This window comes from Vigna umbellata, chromosome 3 (assembly GCF_029865625.1).
Source record: "Vigna umbellata cultivar VRB3 chromosome 3, Vumbellata_1.0, whole genome shotgun sequence".
In the NCBI taxonomy this organism is placed as follows: domain Eukaryota; kingdom Viridiplantae; phylum Streptophyta; class Magnoliopsida; order Fabales; family Fabaceae; genus Vigna; species Vigna umbellata.
Genome location: NC_142167.1, coordinates 55,132,562 through 55,155,475, shown reverse-complemented (window position 1 = coordinate 55,155,475; position 22,914 = coordinate 55,132,562). Strand labels below are relative to the sequence as shown.

The following is a 22,914-nucleotide window of genomic DNA, read 5'->3' as shown; positions in this document are numbered from 1 at the left end:
CTATATCATAATGACTAATATAATTTATCAATAAACTAATATTTTATATACAAATATTATATTATTATATGATAAATAATATTATAATAGTATAGTATTTATATAATTATTCTAATTTATAAATTATTAAAATATATATTTATAATTACTATAATTATACATATTTATATAAAATAAAATAAAATATAATATAAATATGTGGGTTTAATTTAAATATATATCTGTGTGTGTTTCAGCTAAGAAGAGTAGGAAGTAGATTAACAGAAGAAGATGTCCCACATTGTTCACTCCCTCCCCTTAAAGCACTTCTCACTACCCTTCCACTCTTTTGTTCCTCGCAAATTCATTGTTCCTTTGAACAGGAACTTTTCTTTCATTTTTCCAACTTCACTCTCTGTCAGATGCAACCACTCCATGGAACCCTTCCCACCACTGCCTCAATATCCTTCGGGTTTACTCTTCAACTTAACTCCAAAATTTATCATTTTTCTTTGAAAACTCGGAGTGAAATAATGGGTGTTTGTGTTTTTAGTTGCAGAATTGCCGCAAAGGGTGTATGCAGATTACTCTGTTTATACAGCGAAGGGTGTGCTCACCTTGACTCCTAAACCTCCGGAATTTGAATCAAAAACTGTATGCTCTGATATCTGAGTTTCTGGTGTTTTGTGTCTTTTAACGTGAGTGAGTGAAATGCTTAGTTATGACAGAAGGCTTTGGTGTTTGTTTTTGCAGTCTGGGGCGTTTGGGGTGTCTAGGGAAGGTTATATGTTGCTCCAGTTTGCTCCTTCGGTTGGTACTGAAGAATCCATATATGATTGGAACCAAAAGCAGGTAACTTAAGATTCTTCTATTGAGTCTAATAGTTAGGTAACTGGCATGGTTTTCGTGTCTTTGTAAAAACAATATTATAATTAAGTTACTGAAATTTTTGGTTAGTCCACTTTTTAGGTTCCTTAACTATGGTAAGATAAAGTTGAGATAAATAAAAGAGACTATATTTAAGATTAAACTGAGAGAGCTTGAAAACTCTCCTCGTATGATCTCATATTTATATTGATAGTATTATGATACAATGTGTATAGGGACGGTGAAAGATCAATCATACATACTTAGGTACGAAGATAGGTACGGTACTAGTATTTTCCCAATACAACTACTTCCTAATGCTTATTGCAACAGATAATATTATCTGATCTTTTTAGTGAGTAATTTAGAAGACACATGTATGTAGTGGAGATGTTATATCTTTCTATTATTATATTAGTCTATTACATTTTTGTTAACTTTCCTTATGAAGGTAGGTTTGGTGTCTTGGTAAAATAAGTGAGTGTCCGAGAGGTGCTTGAACATTTCTGGCTACTTAATGTTTTGGTTTCTCTAAAATGTAAGGACTTGTTATGTATTCTTGTGAGTGTGCTACACCAACTCCACTAATGCATTGTCTGGATAAATACAACCTTTTAGACTGAAAAATTAGTATAAGGTCCTGGACCACCATGTGTGCATGATCCCCAAGAATATTCATGTGACATAAATTCAAGATTTTCAATTTACAGAAGAGTGTTAACAACACTCAATTACATGTGACCAGGGTGATCCTAAACAAGTAATAATTTTGCATTAGATCTTGTTTAAAATATAACTTCAATTTTAAATTAAGACAGTGGGGAGTATTCCTCTTAGGAACTTTGAATTTCTTGGAAAATATGATCTCATTTGTTATACTTTAGGGGTTTTGCCTAGGTGGTTCAAGACTCGTATGTTTTTGCTCTTCAAATGTATAAATGTGTTGTTGACATCAGTTTGAGTGGTTGCTTAGGGGCTACATTGGTATGCCATCTTTTTGTGTTTCACTTTGGGGAAACTTTAGTTTTGATTAGTTTAAAATTATGCTAAATAAATGGATAATGCTGACAAATAATTTGTTGTATGTAAGAAATTAGAAGTGGTGTTAAACAAAAAAATAATGTATTGGGAGAAAGGGGTGCAGTGGTTGGACTTAAGTCTGAAACTTGAAGTTGAAGAAGTTCAGGACAAGGCCATTATGTAAAACTGAAATGAAGGAAATTAAGGAAGTTTAAATTTTTGTTTTTTGAATGAGACTTGAATTAGACATTATCAAGTACATAATAAATTTTATTTATGGTCTCTTTTCTCTTGCCATCCTATCACTAACAAGTTGCTACTCATCATCATTCATTGCATTGATGCTTCTGTATATTTGCCATTGCCAGTTCAACCGATTTGATTTTTATCCCTTCTTTGAAAAAAAAAATAAAGATAATGATTTCGTTGTTCCTATAAGACGGTTTAGTTGTTAGAACTACCCATAATGCCATATGCAAGGAGTGTGCTCTGATTTAATGTCAAATGTTGCAATGCACTATACCTCCATTTTTCTCTGGCCTTCTCTAAATAAGATCACTTGTAGGCTCCCATGAGGCCAATGGGCCCTTGATGAGGCCTAAAGAATGAGTGGGCTCCATGAACCACTAGGCCATGAAGGTAGTAAGACAAGACGAGGAAAAGTGTATGTGAGAAAGAAGAATCGAATGGTTGAGGTGGCATGACTTAGGGGCAGAGCAGTTAGATGAGAGAGAAGGATATTTGGGTGAATGGAAATCCTATTTGTATTTGGTTTTGCTGTTAGTTAAGGGAGAGAGGGATTTTGGTAAAAATGGGAGGAACCGCTTGTGTTGCTCTAGAGGAGCATAGCTCTGGCCCAGTAGGATTTGTTATCCTTCAATATTATGCTTTCATTAACAAAATAATACAAAGATTTGTGTTTACTTCATTTCTTTCTTTTTTTCTTGCTTTTGAGGTGTGGAGTTTGTAATATTTGGTCCGACCTACCAAATATTTCTTTCTCGGTGAATGTCACCAAAGAAGAAAGGAAGTAAGGTGAAATAAGGGGAACCAGAAAATACAATAGTCATGGAGGCTCGGGTTGAGATTGTTGAGGGAGAACTGGAATGAATGAGAGTTGTCATGGAGGAGATACGATTCCAAGCAATTGAAAATCAGTGAATGATAGAGATGATGAGTAAGGAGGCTACAATAAACCAATCGAAGTCAGTGAAATTGATGACTCGTAGCTGGGAGAAAATCCCTCACATGGAGGGAGAGAGCTCTATCGGGCCTAAAAAGACAAAAGATACGAAGTAGAAGAAGGAGACCACTAGTATTAGATTGGCTTGAAGTCCTTAGAAGGAGAGGAGCTTGATGAATTCCGACAAACAGTGAAAAAGATTGAACTACCTATATTCACAGTTTGCATAAAGAAATTACAGCCCGAATTAGAAGTTTGCATGTTGTAAGTCAACTTAGGAGAGCAAGAATGATGAATGTAGCAAGAGCCATTGATATGGACTTTGTGAATAAGAACAGAGGATGGCATGGGAAAGAAGAAACACGAATGGGAAGCTATTCGAGTTACAAGACTAGTTCAAATATCTCAGGTCGCATTGCTCCTAGAAACCATGGGACTAGTGAAGGGGTTAATGGGGTTGGTCCAAACACAATAGGAGAATCAGGTGAAAATAATAGAAGCGGGCCTATAGATAGGGGAAAAAGGCATTTAGCCTATCAGGACTTGTTGGATAGGCGAAACAGAGGGTTGTGTTTTAAATGTGGTGGACTTTACAACTTTATGCACCAATGCCCCGTGAAACAGCTCTGGGTCATATTGGTGGGTGATGAAATTCCAGATGGAATGTGATGACAAGAAATGCATATGAGAGAGAAGAGGGAGACACAGATGGTGAGCGTAGTGCCTTGAGTTTGCTCAATCTTGGAGCTAAAGAAATAGAGTTGCCTCGAACTCTTAAATTTAAAGGAAAGGTACATAAGTTGCATCTGTTTATTTTGATTAACAGTGAAGCATGACATAACTTTATTTCTAAAAGATTGGTTGAAGCAATGGGTTGGCCATGGGAGACCATCCTTGATGAGAGATGGTCACAAGTCAAAAACGTTTGGAGTTTGTCATAAAATTAAAATCGAAATAAATTGGGACTTCATAATAGATGCCTATTTGTTTGGTCAAGAGGACATTGATATGATTTTGGGCATGTCATGGCTGGTTTCTTTGAGGCCCAGAGAATGAGTTGACTCCATTAACCACTAGCCTATGAAGGTAGTAAGAGAAGATGGGGAAAAGTGTATGTGAGAAAGAAGAATTGGATGGCTAAGGTGGCATGACTTAGGGGCAGAGCAGTTAGATGAGAGAGAAGAATATTTAGGTGAATACAAATCCTATTTGTATTCAGTTAAGGAAGAGAGGGATTTTGGTAAAAAGGGGAGGAATCAATTGTGTTGCTCTAGAGGAGCATAGCTCTAGGCAGTGGGATTTGTTATTCTTCTGTGTTCTGCTTTCATTAACAAAATAATACAAACATCTGTGTTTACTTCATTTCTTTCTTTTTTTTTTCTTGCTTTTGAGGTGTGGTTTGTAACAGCCCTCCATTGAACCATAAAGAAAAGCAGATGTGATTTCATTGGAATTTATGATTCTGTTGAACATAGAACATGAGGTAGTGTTTCACTTTGCTTGAATGCAGGTGTTCTCACTTTCGGTAAGTGAAATGGGGACTCTAATTAGCCTTGGTGCAATGGAGTCTTGGGAATTTTCACGTAAGACTGCAAAGGCAAAAAGGTAGTTTTTTCTCTGTGGATTCATCTGTATTAACAAATAACTACATGAGTGTTCTCAGCACCTGTTTAGTTTTTCTTTTTCTTTTTTGTGTTATGCCATAAGTAATGACTGCTGTGATATCATCTTTTAAAGCATTTTGAAAATTGTATTATTATGCAGCAATGGAATTGAAGTTAGAAAAGTTTTGAAGATGGAGCCACTTCTGGATGCTACTGGTCACTCATTTAGCTTAAGTAATTTTCTTTATTCATAAACTTCTGTTGCTGTTATTGTGTCAATTTGATTTTACTTTCCTGCCATCTTGAAGTTGTTGGGATACTCTGCAATGCACTTAGATTGATTTAGTTCACTGTTTTGTGTAAACTGCTAATCGAATCTTAGTAAGGGAATATTCTTGACGTACTTTAAGGAATAATTTTGCTTATCCATTTTAAGCCAACCTGAAATATAATGGAAAAATATTAAATTCTGTAAATATTTACTTCAGTTCTGACTCTGTTACGTCAATTTCCTAAGGTGTTTATAAAAAACCTGCGAACATGGAGGAAATTGAGGAAAACATCTATCTCCCTATTAGAAGGGCGCAGCTAGCAGTTTTAAGGTCAATTTTCAATGTATGGTTTCTCATTCTCTCTCTTTCCTCTAGTAGTTGAATATTCATTTTCATGATCCTATTATAATTTGGAATGAAAAGTTCCTGGCTATGTTTATTGAATAAAGTGATATAGCATTTAGGAACAGGTTGTGTACACATTTTTTTTTCTTGAACGAAACTAAATTTCCTTTATGCAGGCTGATTCATATTTTGATTGTACTTTTGCTGCTTTTCTATGCAGTATATCGTGCCGTACCTTCTAGGTTGGAGTGCATTTGCAAGCACCATAAAGGCAGAGGTATATAGTCAAATGAACAGTGCCAACCCCAGATACAGTGCAAACAATGAAAGGAACAGATAGTAATCATCACTTCATCAATTACTGTAGACAGTTAGTTACAAAACCCTATGCTACCTTCTCAACTTTGAAATGTGTTGAATCTTTTCATTCTAATAGCATAATTTTTTGAGAAATTTTGAGTATCATTGTTAGAACACTCATTTTAATTTATTTATTTACTTTTATTCTTTTCCTTGTTTTTTGTGTTTTGGTACTTGCTTTCTTCTTTTGTTTTTGAATTTAATTAGAATGTATTGATGTAAATATTTCATAAAATCATGGATTAATTTAAAATATTCAATTTTTCCTGTCCCTCAATCAAATTCATATATTGCTGAAAAACTATATTCAAGAGAGGGCTTGCTGCATTTTTATAGCTGTTATGCTGTTAAGTAATAATTCTCTACCTTTTATTTAGTAAAAATAATATAAGAAGGTTTATTTTTTATATTTTTCAAGTAAGAGCTAAAAGTTGGGCTTCAAATTCGTCCTAAAGGCATGCCAAACCAAACTTGGGTAAAGAATATCAGACACACAAGCAGAGTGTATAATTTCAATAGTTAGATACTGGTATAAAGTGAGTTTACTCTAAGTTCTAGTAATACAAAACTTTCACATTGCTAGTTATGTACTCTTACTTTTACTAATGTTAAACATAGTGAAAACTGGGTTTGAGATTAATTTCTCTTGTGTAGAAAATATATATACGATATTATATTTGTAATAGAAAAAATATGAGTTAAGTTCAAAATACAAATAAAGAATAATGACAAAATAATTAAAGATAAAAGATAAAGATAACATATCAAGATAAGATATCTAATAATTTAAGATATCAAACAATTTTCCTCAAGCTAATGCATTCAAATCGTATATATTAAATTTGGTACAAATATAATCAATTTTGGGTCTTTGTAAAGATTTAGTGAAAATATCTGCTAACTAATCACTTGAGTTAACAAATTCAATCTTGATGTCTCTAGATACAGTTTTCTCTCAAATGAAATGATAGTCAATCTAAATGTACTTGATCTTTTTATGAAAGACATGATTAAAACTTATATGAAGAGCACTGATTGTCACATATAAGTGTCATTTGAGTGACATCTCCAAATTATTACTTTTTAAGCAATTGTTTAAGGCAAACAAGCTCACAAGTGGTTGAGGCCATAGTTCTATATTCTACTTCTGCACCAAATATTGCCATAACACTTTGTTTCTTTCTTTTCCAAAAGATCAAGTTACCACTAATGAAAATACAATATCTTGATGTAGACCTTCTATTAGTAGGAGATCCTACTCCATTAGAATCTGAATAACAAACAACTCTTGTATGGTTATTGAAACTATACAACAACCATCTTCTAGGAGCTCCTTTAATGTACTTTAATATACGGATGAATGCATTTTAATGATCTTCACATGGGGAATTAAGAAATTAACTTACCACACTAGCTGCAAAGGAAATGTTAGGACGAATAGCTGTAAGATAATTCAATTTTTCAACTAGTCTTCTACACTACTCGGGATTTGATATAGGATACCCCTGATTTGGTAGAAGTTTAGTATTAAGATTTATGGGTGTGTTAACAAATTTTGAATTCATCAATCTAGTTTCTTCCAAAATATCCAATGCATACTTTTTTTAAGAGATATCACCGTTGGATTGTGTCAATACCCAATAAATATCTGAGTTGGTGATGACTGCATATTTATGTTTTAAAATTCAAATTTTTGATGAGATTCTTGTGCTTAAATGATTGATTTAAAATGAATTTGTGACGATTGGATTTATTGAGTTTGAGAATTAAAGATGCTTAAAATGTGATTCTTAGTTGCATAAATTATTTTGGATGTTCTAATGTTTATTTGTGCACCTGAAGTTAGAATTTTATTCATTTAAAGCATGAAATTGAATGCTCAAAACTGATCCAATTTGGTCAACTCAGGGCTCCTATGCAATTTTGAAAAGAAAGAGATAGCTAAAGTGCAATTAGAGGAAAATTTTGGACTTCTGTACAATTTTGAATAAAATAAAAAGGGTTGAAATATATTAGATATAAGGTAAAATATTTTATCAACAAAATATTCAGAGTTTAAGCCCAATCAAGTCTATATAAAGAAACCCAAGAGAGGCAGAGATCATAACTCATTCATTTAGACTCATCCACTAGAAACAATCATCCACCACTCCTCTCACTTTTATTTTATTAGGTATTCTACTTCATTCATGGAGGGCTAAGCTTCTAGGGCTATTCCACTGTAATTTCATTATGGACTCTGAGGTTTAGTTGAATTAATGTATTTGTTTCTTTTGATTATTGATTTGGGTTATTCTTCTTCTATGTCTTTCATCTCTCAATCATATTAAAAGCAATGATTTTTGCATCACAAAGTGTTTGACTCTACATGCATATTAATCATATGAGTTCAAGGGTTTCTAGGTTTAATTCAAAATTTACTTTGATTGAATTTAAGAACTTTCATATGATTAAACGTGTTCTTGCTACTAATTGAGAATGTACTTTGATTGGTGATAAAAATTTCAACTATAATTAGTTGAGAATTTACTTTGATTAATTAGCTTCTAATTTGATTAAGGGATTTAAGAATAGACATCATTAAACACAATAAGATTTAATTGAGAATGTACTTTGGTTGAATTCATTGTGAATAATCTAGAAAAAGTCCTGCCTTTGATTGAGAATCTACTTTGGTTGATTGTATGATCGCCCTCAAATTAATTAAGAATGTACTTCAATTAATTTGAAACTCGAACAATAATTAATTGAACAATAATCTTTGGATAACCGATAATGAATCTATCTTGGAAAAGTAGTGGAATTAGCCTATTTCATTATAATTGTTTCTAAGTTTCCTATTTGTTCTTCAAACATTCTTCAAATATTAACTTCATTAGCATAGCTTTTCACTTTTATTCTTGAGCATTGCATAACATTCATAAGAGTCAAATATTGAAAAACAATTTTGTGTTCATTGGCAGACGACTCAGGGTTACTTTAACCCTATATACTTTCTTGACTACTAACTTGACAATACTGAAGTTGCCTTGAAAAGTATTATCAATTTGATAGCTTTAACAACAGTGTATCAGTTGGCCAAGATCTTTGATCTGAAAATGGAGGCAAAGATGTTTCATTTAGGAGATGTCATGGTTGTCACTGTTTATGATAACGATGTCATCAACATATATTATTAACTAGACACATTCAAAATTCGAGTGACAATAAATGATTGAATGATCTGCCTCACACCAAGTTATACAAAATTGCTTTCTAAATTTTCCAAACCAAACCCAAGGTACTTTATTTATAGGAAAGGAAGCCAATTAATGCGAAAGATGAATATATGTTGGAGATGGCAAATTGATGGAGATGGAAGTTATAGGGAATTTTTTATTATTATTATGTACCGGTTTTATTTGGATTTCAAAGACATCTTTGTTGTGGCATGGATGGAATTTGGTTTCAGTTTCGTATTTGGGCAAATTGGGTTATTTGTATTCATTTGGAAATAATGGTTTCAGTTTGTCTTTTAATTTAAATGTTGTTGGAACTGATTCACTTTTGGCTCATGATAATCTATATATGCTTGATACTATGACTTCCTATAGTAAATCCTTAAATACAGAATAACGTGGTACTAAACGTAAAATTGATAATACTAGCTTAAGAGCATTTTGGCACAAGCGTTTAGGTCACATATCTAAAAACATATTTGAATGCTTGTGCTCGATGGAATCTTGGATTCCATTGACTTCACAAATTTTGATATTTGTATTAAATGTGTTAACGTTAAACAAACAAAAACAAAGAAATTAGGTGTGTATAGAACTACAAACGTCTTAGAATTGATACAGACATACATTTGTCGTCAATTCCCTACACCATTATGGAATGATCATTATTTTATATCATTCATAGATTATTACTTTAGATATGCATATGTATATCTAATACATGAAAAGTCGCAATCTTTGATGTATTCAAATCATTTAAGGTTGAAGTTAAGAATCAACTCAACAAAATAATTAAGTGTATTAAGCCTGATCGTGGTGGTGAATATTATGGCATATATGATGGTTTAGGTCAACAACATTCAGAACTAGGGGTGGTAAAAAAGGTTCAAGCCCGACAGCTGATAACAGTTGATTTTATCGTTATCTATGATGCAATTTTTTATACTAAATCAACTCTCTTTTACTTTGAAACTTGCTTAAACTCTTGTTTTTAGTTTACTTTTGTGAATAAGAGAGTTGAGGTTATACTTAATGATTTTGATCACTAATTCCCTTGATTTTTTAGGTTATTGGAATGATTTGGAAGAGGAGTAAAAGTTTCAAGGAGTTGGAACTCAGAAAGGACAGCAAAAGCACCAAAAGAGAAGGCTACAGAAGGTTGAAGGATGTCTAGTTGCCCTTTTCTAGGGCCCTAGGCGCTGGTGTCACGCAACCACGCCTGGTTTCCCTTTTCCGCTCAGGGGTAAATTGACAATGAGTGGTACTCTGACAGACATGCTGTTTTTGCTGAGTTGAGTTCTGGATTGCTGCACTGGTGGCACTGAGGGGTGATTTTGACCCTCAGCGGTGGTTTAGCTTCGAAATAAGGTGTTGTTTGTGTTTTACTAATGATTAACAACATGTTTTGTGGTTTTGTATCTGTGTTTGATGTAAGAATGGCATCCTCTTCAGGCAAAAGAATGAAGACCATGGCATCCAAAAGAAAAGAAAAGGAACCAGAACAGTCAACTAGCTAAGAAGTTGGAAGAAAAGTCTGAAAAGAATTTTGGGGCTAATATTGAAGTTAACCCTAAGAAGGAATGCATTGTTATTATGCTTATAAGTGGTGATATGTTAGCAGAGAGAGAAATTGGGATAAAAGAGAAGAAAGTTGTTGAGAATGAAAACATGAGTGGAGAGAAAAATGAGCTGAGTGAGAATGAATAGAGAAAAGAAAAAGTTGAGAGAAAGAAAGAAAATGAAAATGATGAGGGGGAGAAAAAAGAAGAAGAGGACAAGAGAAAAAAAGGAAAACCAATTGAGAAATCTCTTCCTTATCCAAAGAAGTATTCTAGGAAGGAAAAAGAGAAACAATTTGGGTGTTTTAAGGATATCTTCAAGAAATTGGAGATTGTTGTTCCCTTGACTGAAGCATTGCAACAAATCCCTGCTTATGCAAGATACTTAAAGCAGTTCCTCAAAAAGAAGAAGTATTTAGATGATGAGACAATTGAAGTACAGGATAATTGCAGTGTCATTATGTAGATGATTTTTCTTCCCAAATTCAAAGATCCGGGAAGTTTTACTATTCCTTGCACCATTGGGAATTATGAGATAGGGAAGACCCTAGTTGACTTAGGGGCTAACATTAATCTGATGCCCCTATCTATGATTAAGAAGATTGGTGGTTTTGAGGTTAAACCTACAAGTTTGATATTGCAAATGGCGGATAGATCCACCAAGAATCCCTATGGAGTAGTGGAGGATGTTGTGGTTCAAATTGACAAACTTCATTTCCTGGTGGATTTTATAGTGATGGAGATGGGGGAAGATGTGGAGATTCCTCTCATTCTTAGAAGACCATTCATGAAGACAGCTAAGGTTGTCATTAATGTAGATGATGGAATTTTGACACTGAAAGACTAAGATGAGGAGGTGACTTTTAATGTCTTCGATGATGTGCAGCTGATTCAAGTAAAGAAGACTAGTCCTAAAACAACAGATGAAGATCTACCCGTGACTAGCTTATCTGATCAAGATGCTAAATCGGTCAAGAGGAGTCAAAATTGTTTCTTTCCACAGGTACAAGAAGAGGAAAGAGATATTAAAGAGAAGCTAGTTCATCAAGACTCGATGCTTGAAAATGAGGAATTCAAACCTGGAAAACCAGTGAAATACAAGAACAGGTTGTGGGTTGTTAAGGAGATTAAAGCAAATGGAGTTATTGAGATTGAAGCTCCTTATTCTAGAAGAGTCAAGTTGGTGACTAGGAAGCTGCTGAAGTTATGTTGGTGTGATGAAAGCAAGAGGAACACCAATATTGAAAATCCAAATTGAGCATAATGGTGTCAAGCTAATGATATTAAACAAGCGCATGCTGGGAGACAGCCCAGTGTTTCAAAAACTTCTATTTTTATTTATTTATTTATTTGGTTGTTTTGATGTAATTTAATTTGAGTTGAATTTAGTTTTTTTTAGGGTTGGTTATTTGTTTGAGATTATTTTGTTTATTATGGCTATTTATCTTGTATGATCTAGTATGCATTGATATGTGTTGGTGGATGAATGTTTTTGATGTGCTTATGGAACTTTAATTGTTTCAAATGTGTAATGTTGAAGCTTGAGTTGGAGAATTAGAAAGTTTTGAAAGTGTGAATTGAAATTGTCATTTTAACATTCAAATTTCTTTCCTTTGAAGTTAAACATGTTTCTTTAGTGAAAACATGTCCAATTGGGTTGAATTGAATGATTAAAAATGTCAAAAATTTTCAAAATCACAGGTTGAGTTGGAAAAAAATTCCAAAAATCTGAAAAATTTTGAGATGACGCTAAGGGCCCCCTGCTTAGGGGCGCCTAGGGCCAGCAGATTAGAGGAGAAGAATGCAGGGCCGAGTCGCGCTCAGCGCCCTCCTGGGTGGCGCTCAGCACTGGCGTTGCAGGTTTCACATTTTGGGCTTTTTGGGCTCAGCTCACTTAAGCCCAACTAAACCCCCTAACCCTAAAACACTCGCCCAAGCTTCTCACTTTCACTCTCACTCTTTCTAGCCGTCCAAGCTCTTCCCCGAAAGCTCTCCCTCACTTTCTTCATCCTTCCCACCACCAAAATTCCTTCCTTTCACTCACACTTGCTTCCATTCATCAAATTTGGGGTGGTTTCGAGCTGCTGTTGCCATTTTCTACTCAAGCTCTATGTTTTTCAACTTTCTTGTTGCATCTTTCAAGTTCTACTCTTCATTCAAGTAGGCATTCTCATTTGTGCGTTTAAAAGTTTTTTATTTTGATGATTTTTTGTTCATATCCGATAATTGATGTTGTTATTTGTGCTTAAACTGTATTCGATGGATCCTTAACTGTTAATTTTTTATTGGAGCACCTGCATTGAACAATAGAATAGCAAAGCACCATTTTTGGTTTTACTGTCACTATGTTGAGGGCCCCCTGAGTGGCGCTCAGTGCTGGCGATTCTGTGCATGTTGCTGATTCTGGGTTTTATTTGGCTGTAACTGAGTGCGAGTGGCGCTGAGGCCTCCTGACTGGCGCCCAGCGTCGTAGAGGAGTCCTTCCGTGTTTGATTTATGTTTTGAGTTTCAGATGCTTATGCTTGATGTCCTCTGTTAGTATGTATTTGGTACAGGAATTGTGTTTGGAATGTGAAATTATATTTGTAACCTTTGATGAGTTTGGTATGATTGAATCTTTATTTTGGGTGACTCATTAGTGTTATGCTTTTTGTATTTGTGGTGCAGATATGGCATCTTCATCAGGTTCAAAACGTATCAAAACGACTGTTGCACAAACAGAGAAAGGAAGAAAGAGAAAAGAACAAGTCTATTCAAACAAGTTTCTCTCCTTGATGCATGAACATAATTTTGAAGCGGTGCAAAACTGCAGGTTATTGATGGAGAGAAAAGTTGGTTTGATACCTCTCATGGCTTCGCAGTTTGAGACAGAGTTGAGTAGAAAACAATGGGAGCAATTGGCTTCCTATCCTGCACCTGCCAATATTGCAGTGGTGAAGGAGTTTTATGCAAATGCAAGGTCCTATGGTGGTAATGAAGAGATGTATACAAGCTATGTTAGGGGAAAGAGGATCCCCTATGATGTTGGCACCATTAACACATTTCTAAGTACTGAATGGGCAGGAGACAGCTAGTGTCAGTTCGTTTCTTCGATTGAGGAAAATATCAACTTTGCTGAAGTAGAGAGGACCTTGTGCATCCAAGGGGGTCATTTTCAAAGGAATAGGCAGGATGTGCCTATTCATATTAGGAGGTCATACCTTACTCCCTTGGCCAAATACTGGACGACATTCACACATGCCAACATTCAGCCGTGCTCTCATGTGTCGGACATCACCACACATATAGTCGTCTTCGTCTACTGCGTCCTCAGAGGATTGAACATTAATGCGGGGCAGGTTATTGTAAACGAAATCAAACAATGTGCCCATGCTGCAAGCAGCAAATCTCCTCTAGGGCATTCTTCTCTAATCACGCATCTTTGTGAGCTAGTAGGGGTGAACACATATGTCCCTCCATTTGAGAGGACGAGGAAGGAGATAGATGCCTCTTACTATACCCAGTACTGCATGCTGGATGAAGAAGGATTGCCCGTACCAGCACCTCAGCCTCCCAGGGTCCACAAGAGACCTCAACAGGCCTAGCAGGATCAACCTTACGATGTTGAGCCTTTCTAGATGAGAGACATGTATATGGCATTAGTGGATGCCAAGCTGGAGGCACTGTACAAAGGTGAGCAAGCATTACTGAGGAGCATGACATTTGCCTTCCCTAAGCATCAATTTATGTCTCCGGATGACTTTCTAGCCCAAGTTGAATGGCTTGTGGACCAGGCTCAAGCTAGTGGAGGAGATGGAACGTCTAGAGTTGTAGCTATGGAGTAGGATGATGAGAACAACGATGAGGATGAGGAGGATGGTTCAGAGGATGATGAGGAAGACTCAGATGACAACAGAGGATGATGAGGAGAGATGACAACATCTACTGATGGATGCTACTAGATCAAGATTTTTGTTTTTATTTTGTTTTGTTTTTATTTTATTTTTTTAGTCTTATTTTATGCTTATTTGAATTCTGTCTGTTTTGTTTTAATTGTGTTTTGAGTATGTATTTGGTTTAATGGATAGTTAATGCAATGGTTTGGTGATAAATTGTTTGATTGTGAGAAGTTATATTGTCTTGTGTTTGCTTTATTGTTTTGAGATGCATGTTGATATAATGATTGGTTTAGCTCTTAAGCACAGGTTGTTGCTCATAATTGTTTAAGACTGATGCATGGTTTCAACTGTGATTAATATGCTTAGTAGGATGTTTGTCAAAATTATGGAACTTGAGTTAACCTGGGAGAGGTTGGACTCCAAAGTTTTTGATTGAATGTTATTGCTTTAGAATCATAATTGATTCTGCTTGAGTTTGTATGTTGAACCCTTTGCTTGCTTGTTATAAACGATCAAGGTCATTTGTTCTTCTCCCTTGTAACCCAATGCGAATATGTTAACCCAACAAGAAAAAAAATTTATCCTTTGAACCTTGAGCTGAATGTGAAAAACCCTTTGAAATTCGTGGCTTGAGTTGAGTAGAACATACATAAGAGGTATAGGAGAATGGTTTGAGTTTGGGGTTGTTGGGAAATTGGAAAAAAAAACTTTGAAAATAAAATAGAAAGAAAAAAAGCATTGAGCAAAGCAAAAGAAAATAGAAGAAAGAAGGAAAAGAAGGATAAGCTTAATGAATGAAAGTTGGGATTAAGTTGAGTATGGTTTCTCAAGTGAAAGGAGAAAGAGAGATTGATGTTAAATTATGAATTGTTCACTCTCTTAACTCAAGGAATTTTGTTGTCCAGAAAAACCAGTTTTCTTCTTAGCCCAGCCACGTTATAAGCCTTAAAAAGTCCTTGTGATGATAACTTGATTGTGAATGTGTTTGATGTTGATTAAATTAAAGGCAAAGTTGAGTTATGTGACATTGTGATGGTAGAGTGAAAGAGTCACCTCACTATACACCTTTGAGTTTGAGTGAAACACTTTCCTTGGTGAGGAATGGTTTCATGCACTATAGGATAACATTTTGCTTGGTTGTTGATCACTCATAAGGCTTTTGCATCTGTTGTATATTCTTTGAGTATGTGAGCACCATAGATGAAGCTTGATTACCTAAGACGTCATTACATCTTTACTGATATTTCTATGATGAGCAGACATGAGTAATTTACTTGTTCTAGAAGAAAATGCTTTTGGTGTGCTAGACCATTGTGGTATATCTATGTTGTTTAGGCCAAGTTACATTTTTTGCTTGAGGACAAGCAAAGTTTCAAGTTTGGGGTTGTGATAACGGTTGATTTTACCGTTATCTATTATGTAATTTTGATACTAAATCAACTCTCTTTTACTTTGAAACTTGCTTCAACTCTTGTTTTTAGTTTACTTTTGTGAATAAGAGAGTTGAGGTTATACTTAATGATTTTTATCACTAATTCCCTTAATTTTGTAGGTTATTGGAATGATTTGGAAGAGGAGTAAAAGTGTAAAGGAGTTGGAACTCAGAAAGGACAGCAAAAGCACCAAAAGAGAAGGCTACAGAAGGCTGAAGGACGTCTGGTTGCCCTTTTCTAGGGCCCTAAGCGCTGGTGTCACGCAACCACGCCTGGTTTCCCTTTTCTGGGGCCCTCAGTGCTGGAGTCACGCAACCACCCATGGTTGCCCTCATATGGGGCGCTGAGCGCCGGGTACTTGCATCGGAGGACGCCTGGTTGCCCTCAACCAGGGAGCTGAGGGTCACTCCTCTCGTAAGGACCCCTGCTTGGCCCTAGTGAGGGCGCTGAGCACTGGCGACTTGGGCTTTTGGATGTGTTTCTGATTTATTTAAGGATCTCTACGCATTAGGGTTCGTATCTTTTGACAGCTGAAGCTTGGAGACACTTCTTTTCGACCCTTTGGAGGCAGACTTGGATGCGGGAGCTTTCCTTTTCTCTTTGTAGGGTTTCCATCTCATTTTCATTCCATTGTACACCAAGGTTCTCCATGACAATGGAGAACTAAACTAATTTGTTGTTGGGGAAGATGTAACCTCTAAACTTTCATGTATTTGAATATGATCTGAATTATTTTATGCTTCTTTCATTAAATGTTAGTGATTTTCTCCTTTGCTCAATGCTTGTTATGTTTTGATCATTCATAGCATGATGTTTGGATTTCTTTGTTATTGGAAAATACCTAGAAATCATGATATGGAGAATTTTACCCAAAAGAAATATTGTCTACGGATAAAAATAGGATGTTTGGTTGTCTTAAGTTTATATTCTGAATGCGGAATTGATTGTTAGGGTTTTCAAGGGATTGTTGTCTAATAGTCAAATCTAGGCTTTTTACGTCGAGGGATTGGGTTTTAAGTAATTTAGAAAGTGAAATTAACATTCTAATGAAAAAGACGAATTCTAATATGCATGAAAGTAAAGAAGGTGAAATCTAAACCCTAACAATATCATCATCTCATATCATTTAAACATCATTCATTTACTCTTGTTTAAGCCTCAATTGATCACTTTTACACTTTAGTATTATGTTTACTTTTCTTGCATTTTATTTTAACCATTGAAAATGTTCGCTAGTCTTAATTAGTTAAGGTATTATACGATTGTTTAGTGAACACGAGTCTCTTGGAAAAACGATACTTGGTCTTACTGATGAACAAATTTTTGATCCCCGAAAATAGAGTCAAAAACTTGTTAAGACCTCGATAAGTGTAACCGAATCATATCAAGTAATAAACATGGTAAGACCAAGTATCGTTTCCCAAGAGACTCACGACACTAAACAGTTATGTGATTACTCAACTAATTAAGACTCTAAAGAACATATTTTTGGGTTTTGAATGCAAATGCAATAAAATAAATATGAATGCAATTTGATCAATTGAGGTTAAACACATGAAAGAATGGATGAAGTTGATGATATTATTGTTGAGGTTTAGATTTCACCTAACTTACTCTCATGTATTTATGAATTCGTCTTTCTTCATTAATGTTAATGCCACTTTCTAAATTACTTTAAACTCGATGTCTCGGCGAAGAAAGCCTAATCATAATCACTAGTTTACAATTTATTGTCTCCCTAGCAATTACTCATGCATTATAAAGCACAGAATCTCAAAGGCAACCAACCATCATACTCCTATGTCTAGGTTTATACTACTATTGGGAAAATTCCCCAGATCGTGATTTGTAAGATATCTCTCAATAACAATCGTAGGGAGAGAAGAGGAGAGTTGTCACATCCCCAAATCGTCCAACCCTAGGAGTACGAAATCTCCTGATACTTACAAATCATAAGATTTATGCCATACATGAATGAAACACCACAAGCATTTGAGCAAAGAAGAATATCTCTAACAATTAATGAAAGAAAGCATGTATCTTAAAGAAGATCTTAAAGAACAATTTCAATACATGAGAGTTTACAAAGGTTACATATTTTCCAACAACAATAAGGTTTAGCCCTCCATCGTCATGGAAAAACTAGATGAATAATAGACTGAAAGAATGAAAAAGATAGAAAAACCCGAGAAAGAGAAGAGGAGAGTTGTCACCATCCCCAAATCTACCCCCAAGGGCTGAAAAGTGTGTTTCTGTGCTTAATCCATCAAAAGATATAATCCCTAGGACGTGCAAGTCCTTAAATAGAACATAAATATAACAGAAATCAGATCCAAGCCCAAAAAAATGATAGAAAACAGGTTCAAGCCCATAAAAATGGCACTCAGCGGCACTTTTTCCGCTCGACGGTAAGTGTGGCACTGGTGCTCAACAAAATTTGGCGCTCAGCGGTGATTTCAGCACTTCAAAACTGCCGCTCAACGGAATTTACCGCTCAGCGCAACTTTTTCTGCACTCTGGTTGACTTTTCTGCATTCTGGTTTACTGGTTGACTTTTCTGGTTGACTTGTTGACTTTTATGATTTATGGTTGACTTTTCTACGTTCCAACCATTATGTACTTTAACTCTTCTTTTAAATCATTCCAATAACCTACAAAATCAAGGGAATCTAGCACAAAACCATTAAATTCACCTTCAACTCTCTTATTCACAAAACTAAAGGAAAAACATGAGTTTAAGCAAACTTCTAAGTCAAAAAGGGTGTTTTTAATATCAAAATTAAGTATAAAAATAACAGTTTTTGAACTGTTATCACAACCCCAAACTTAGAACTTTGCTTGTGCTCAAGCAAACAAGATGAAACTTAGTCTTCCACAAATCATCACAATGGTTCAATCACATTCCAAAACTCATTCTTTCAAGATAAGTAATTACTCAAATAAGCTCATCAACAGAATTTAATCAAGATGTGCACATGCTTTAATTCAATTAACTCATCATGGTGTTCACACAATCACATAATACCCAACAGATGATATTCTCATGAATGATCAATTAACTATACAAAGATGTAATCATGAATTCATGGAATTCTTCCTCACTAGATAAAGTGTTTCACTCAATCACTCAAGTGTTTCAAGAGGTCACTCCTTCCTTCTACTATCCAAATGTCACATAGAACAAAATTGTCTTTCATTTACCACAATCAATCATACTTGCACGCAAATGTCATCACAAGGGCTTTTCATGGCTTGTAACATGGTTGGACTAACAAGAAGAATTGGTTTTTCTAGATCAAAAAATCCTTGAGTTAAGAGAGTCATACATGCATTTATCATTTAAATTCAGACTCTCTTTTTACAACCAATCTCATTTATGCCCAAATACCAAAAGGGAATGCCGAAAAATTATGCCTCTAAAATCGAATAATAATTTGCACTTTATAAAATGTATTTTGACATTTACCCTTCCACATTAGCTCTTCTTTTATTGTGTAAGTGTTGAAGAAGTTGTCGTTTAGGGTTTGTTTGATGAAACAATTCATCCTTGATCGAAACTCCGTTTGCACTTCCTCAAACTTTGCATGTGTATACTCTATTTGAAATTGTCTCTCAATCGGTGACTGAGACCCACATGCAACCGTGGTGTTCAGGGAGGAGAAATCAGCTTGTATTTCTTTTTAGGCCTTTACTCTGAGGGCATTGTCGTATTGAACCACAAATTGTTGAAGTGTGGTACTTGAATTGATAAATCCATCAAAGAAAGCATTCATTCCCTCACTTCTTTGAGTAGTTGACATGCCGGCCCAGAAATGATTCCTCAAGTAACAAGGTACCCATTTGTGTTTCTCTTGATACAAAGTACATAACCATTCATTCTCCTGTAATCCATGTCTGGTCAGTAGTTCTTCCCAACCATTCTCAAAGTCCGTTGGACAACCACAGTCATAGACAAGCGCGTTGAGATCACTTTTGATAGCCACATATTCTTTATAGCCGTTAAATTTTTCAGGCAACTTTTTCATTATGTGCCATAAACACCACCTATGCCTAGTATTTGGAAAGACTTCTTTGATGGCATTCGCCATTACCCTACATTGATCACTTATAATCCCATTTGGGGCCTTATTACCCATGCATCTGAGCCAAGATTGGAACAACCATACAAAAGAGCAGTGTCTTCCGAAGATAACAATCCACATCCAAGTAAAATGGAGTGTCCATGATGGTTAACTCCGACGAAAGGTGCAAATGGAATATCATACTTATTTGTTAAGTAAGTGGTGTCGAAAGACACGACATCACCAAATTCTTCATAGGCGGATCGACTTCTTGCATCTGCCCAAAAAACACTACAAATTCTATTGCCTTTCTCCAATGCAATGTCATAAAAGAACTCGTTATTTAAATCTTTCATTGATGAAAAGTGTCGTAGGAGGGCTTGTCCATCACCTTCCTTACATAAGGATCTTCTGTGTTGGACAATGTAGTTTCGCGCATCTCGCTCCATGAAGTCCATGTTTTCAAATCCACCTACATCACTCACGATACTAAGGAAACTCTTATTAATCTGGACTCCAACATCATTGTTCACCTCCAATGTCCGTTTAGCTTGACTGCTCAATTTCCTATTGCCAGGAATTAGCATAGAGGTATTTGGGCATAGATCATGGTTGTGGTCTAGGACAACGGTCCTTATAAACCACTTATCGTCCTTCCTTGCAATGATGATGCCAGCTGGACATTGCTTGGTTTGGCTATTTTCACCTCGGGCTTGATTGAAGAGACATATTTCCCTTCCCTTGAGTAAACTAATCTCAAGTAATTGACATTGTTGTTGTTATCTTTTTTAGATGTTCTTGTGCGCACACCAAATCCACATCCAATGGCATAGTTTGTGTAAAAAAAATTTGCTTCTTCCATTGAATTAAAACACATGCAATGTTAGCTTCAAGTCCAACAACATCTGAGTACGGGCATCAATATTGGCATTACACTAAGGCAGTTCACTCACATTACTTGTGCTATTATCCATCATAACCACCTATCCCCAGCCTGATCAAACTGGAATGAAAATATAAATTTGTCATCATTCACTATTATCCATCATTCACATTCACTATTAACTATACTATATTATACTTAAAAAAACTAATCAACTTTTACTAAAAGTTCAGCATACTATTTTATGGTTTAGTTTTTAAAAACTGAACTTATAACAGTTTCGGTTCAGTTAACTGTGAGAACTGTATCTACTCTTTTCTCTTCTCTAGTTTTCGTTCAATTGCTCCGTCTTGCTAAGAAAACGTTATTTAATAATAAAATATTAATAAAAGAAACCGTTCAAATAAAAAATTAATAATGAATTTTTTAAGACAAAATTTTTTTATCACAATTTTTATATTTTTTCATCAATAAACATATATTACTTTTTAAATAATATTATTTTAAGTAATAAAAGTAAAATATATTTTTTAAAATTTAATTTTATTAAATGATTAAGTGTCAACTGTAAGAACCTAATTAATTCTTTAACAAAAAAAAATGGAGGGAGCAATCAGTGTTGGGAAGCACCAACCGCCCCATAGAAAGAAGTGAGATTTTATTTTATTTGGCAAATGGGGAACAACACACGTTCGGGCCCTTGCTTTCATTTTTGGCACCATTCAAAAAGCATTGCACGTAGGAGATAAAAAGGGGGTATGGGTTCTACACTTGGAGAGTCAAATTCTTGCTGCCAAATCCGTGGGAGTGAAAAGCAAGATCTGGGAGAGGTGAAGTGGAGATCTTCTGGAGCTGCAAGGAAGCCTTGGTAGTGCAAGCCTTGGGGGAGATAGATTCAATAGCTGCTAAGGAAGTCTTCAAGAGGTAAGGGGAGCTAGATCTTTTCTATAGATTGTAGAAATAATTTAGGCTTTGTTACCAAAGTAGGCAAAAATGTGGTATTTATTACCAAAGTAGGCAAAAATTGACTAAAACTGAAGACGTGGGGGGTCCAAACGACTTCAAATGAAGAAGTCGTGCCCCCCCTGCACGACTTCACACTGTTCATAGCAACAGTGTTGAAGTCGTGCACCCCAAAACCGACTTCTGGGTCCTGTAATCGATTACCATTTTTTGGTAATCGATTACACAATGTTGAAATCCTGACCCCTGCAAGACTGGAAATGTGAAGGCAGAAAACGTACTGGTAATCGATGACGCCATTTTGGTAATCGATTACCAGGTGGGTTATGTTGGAAGAAGCACTCTTGCGTGAAACTTTCTGGAAAAATCGCGCCTGGGCGCGGACGATCTGTATGTGGACGAGCGTTCACTAAAAATGGACGAGCGTCCAATGCTCCTGCCGAGCGTCCACTGAGCGCATCTCGACGNTCTTTGAGACCCTAGAAGTGAAAGAAAGAATCATTGAGCACATTACAAGAAACGAATTTCAAATTAACGAATACAGTAGGATACCATATACTAAGGATATAAATTCAACACTAAACCATATTTACATATTTAACCCAGACACATTTGCCAATAGGAAAATAATAGTACAAAACAGAGTACAACAAGGTAGAAGAATACCATCACATTTGGAGCTCCTTTAAACGTGAGCAAATTAGGGGACTTCCCCGAAACTTTCAGTTGTTCCTGCTGAATATTTACTAATTAACATCATATCATCATCTCAACAGGAGCACAAAAGATAAAACTAGAAAGTAAGCCACACAAGAACATGATCTGAATAAGGTGTTGTAATACTGTAAGCTAAAAGTTAGTACTAAATATTTCATATAGGTTTCTCCTTGTTACTTCAAAACTCTCAGCAGATTTAATGATAATCCAGTCCCCAGACCATATATAATAATATATTTGCATATTCAGCAGCAAATTAAAAGGAAATTTGAGTGTGACAAACAACAAATATGAGTATGATCAGAACTGACAAATATAAGAAATAAACTCCAACCTGCAAAATTTCAGGCATTTTCTGGCCTTTTCCATGTACAAAGTCAATAAGATATGCCAATCCATAATTTGCATAATCCTGCAACCACACCACTAAATCAGTATTTTCTTTAAGTGTACCAACAGGTGTAACAATTTTAATACTAAGATCTTAAATGCATACCAACCAAATAATTCTGGCACTTCAATCTTTAAACAAGGAAGAGATGTTCAAAATAAAAATAAATAAAAATTTTCAA

At 35.3% G+C, this 22,914-nt stretch overlaps 2 protein-coding genes across 4 annotated transcripts in view; one reads left to right on the top strand and one right to left on the bottom strand.

Moving 5' to 3' along the window:
- LOC148202964 (uncharacterized) overlaps nt 1-22,914 on the bottom strand; it is a 33,615-nt gene that overhangs the window by 6,730 nt on the left and 3,971 nt on the right. The window contains exons 10-11 of one of the 2 annotated variants that reach the window (XM_088108123.1): nt 22,677-22,754; nt 22,292-22,360 (exon numbers count right to left, since the gene is read on the bottom strand). In XM_088108123.1, the coding sequence (XP_087964249.1) occupies nt 22,292-22,360; nt 22,677-22,754 (147 nt within the window). The remainder of the gene's footprint in view (nt 1-22,291; nt 22,361-22,676; nt 22,755-22,914) is intronic. The other variant, XM_088108124.1, reaches the window with a different exon arrangement.
- On the top strand, nt 236-5,786 carry LOC148202965 (single-stranded DNA-binding protein WHY1, chloroplastic-like). Of its 2 annotated transcripts, none has more exons than XM_088108125.1 (7): nt 236-451; nt 533-633; nt 733-831; nt 4,560-4,654; nt 4,814-4,887; nt 5,171-5,268; nt 5,491-5,786. In XM_088108125.1, exons 1-7 carry the CDS (start codon nt 271-273, stop codon nt 5,608-5,610), a joined length of 768 nt encoding a protein of 255 aa, XP_087964251.1. In that variant the 5' UTR covers nt 236-270; the 3' UTR covers nt 5,611-5,786. The 2 variants fall into 2 exon arrangements, with proteins under 2 accessions (XP_087964251.1, XP_087964252.1); XM_088108126.1 differs by having other exon boundaries at nt 237-451; nt 539-633.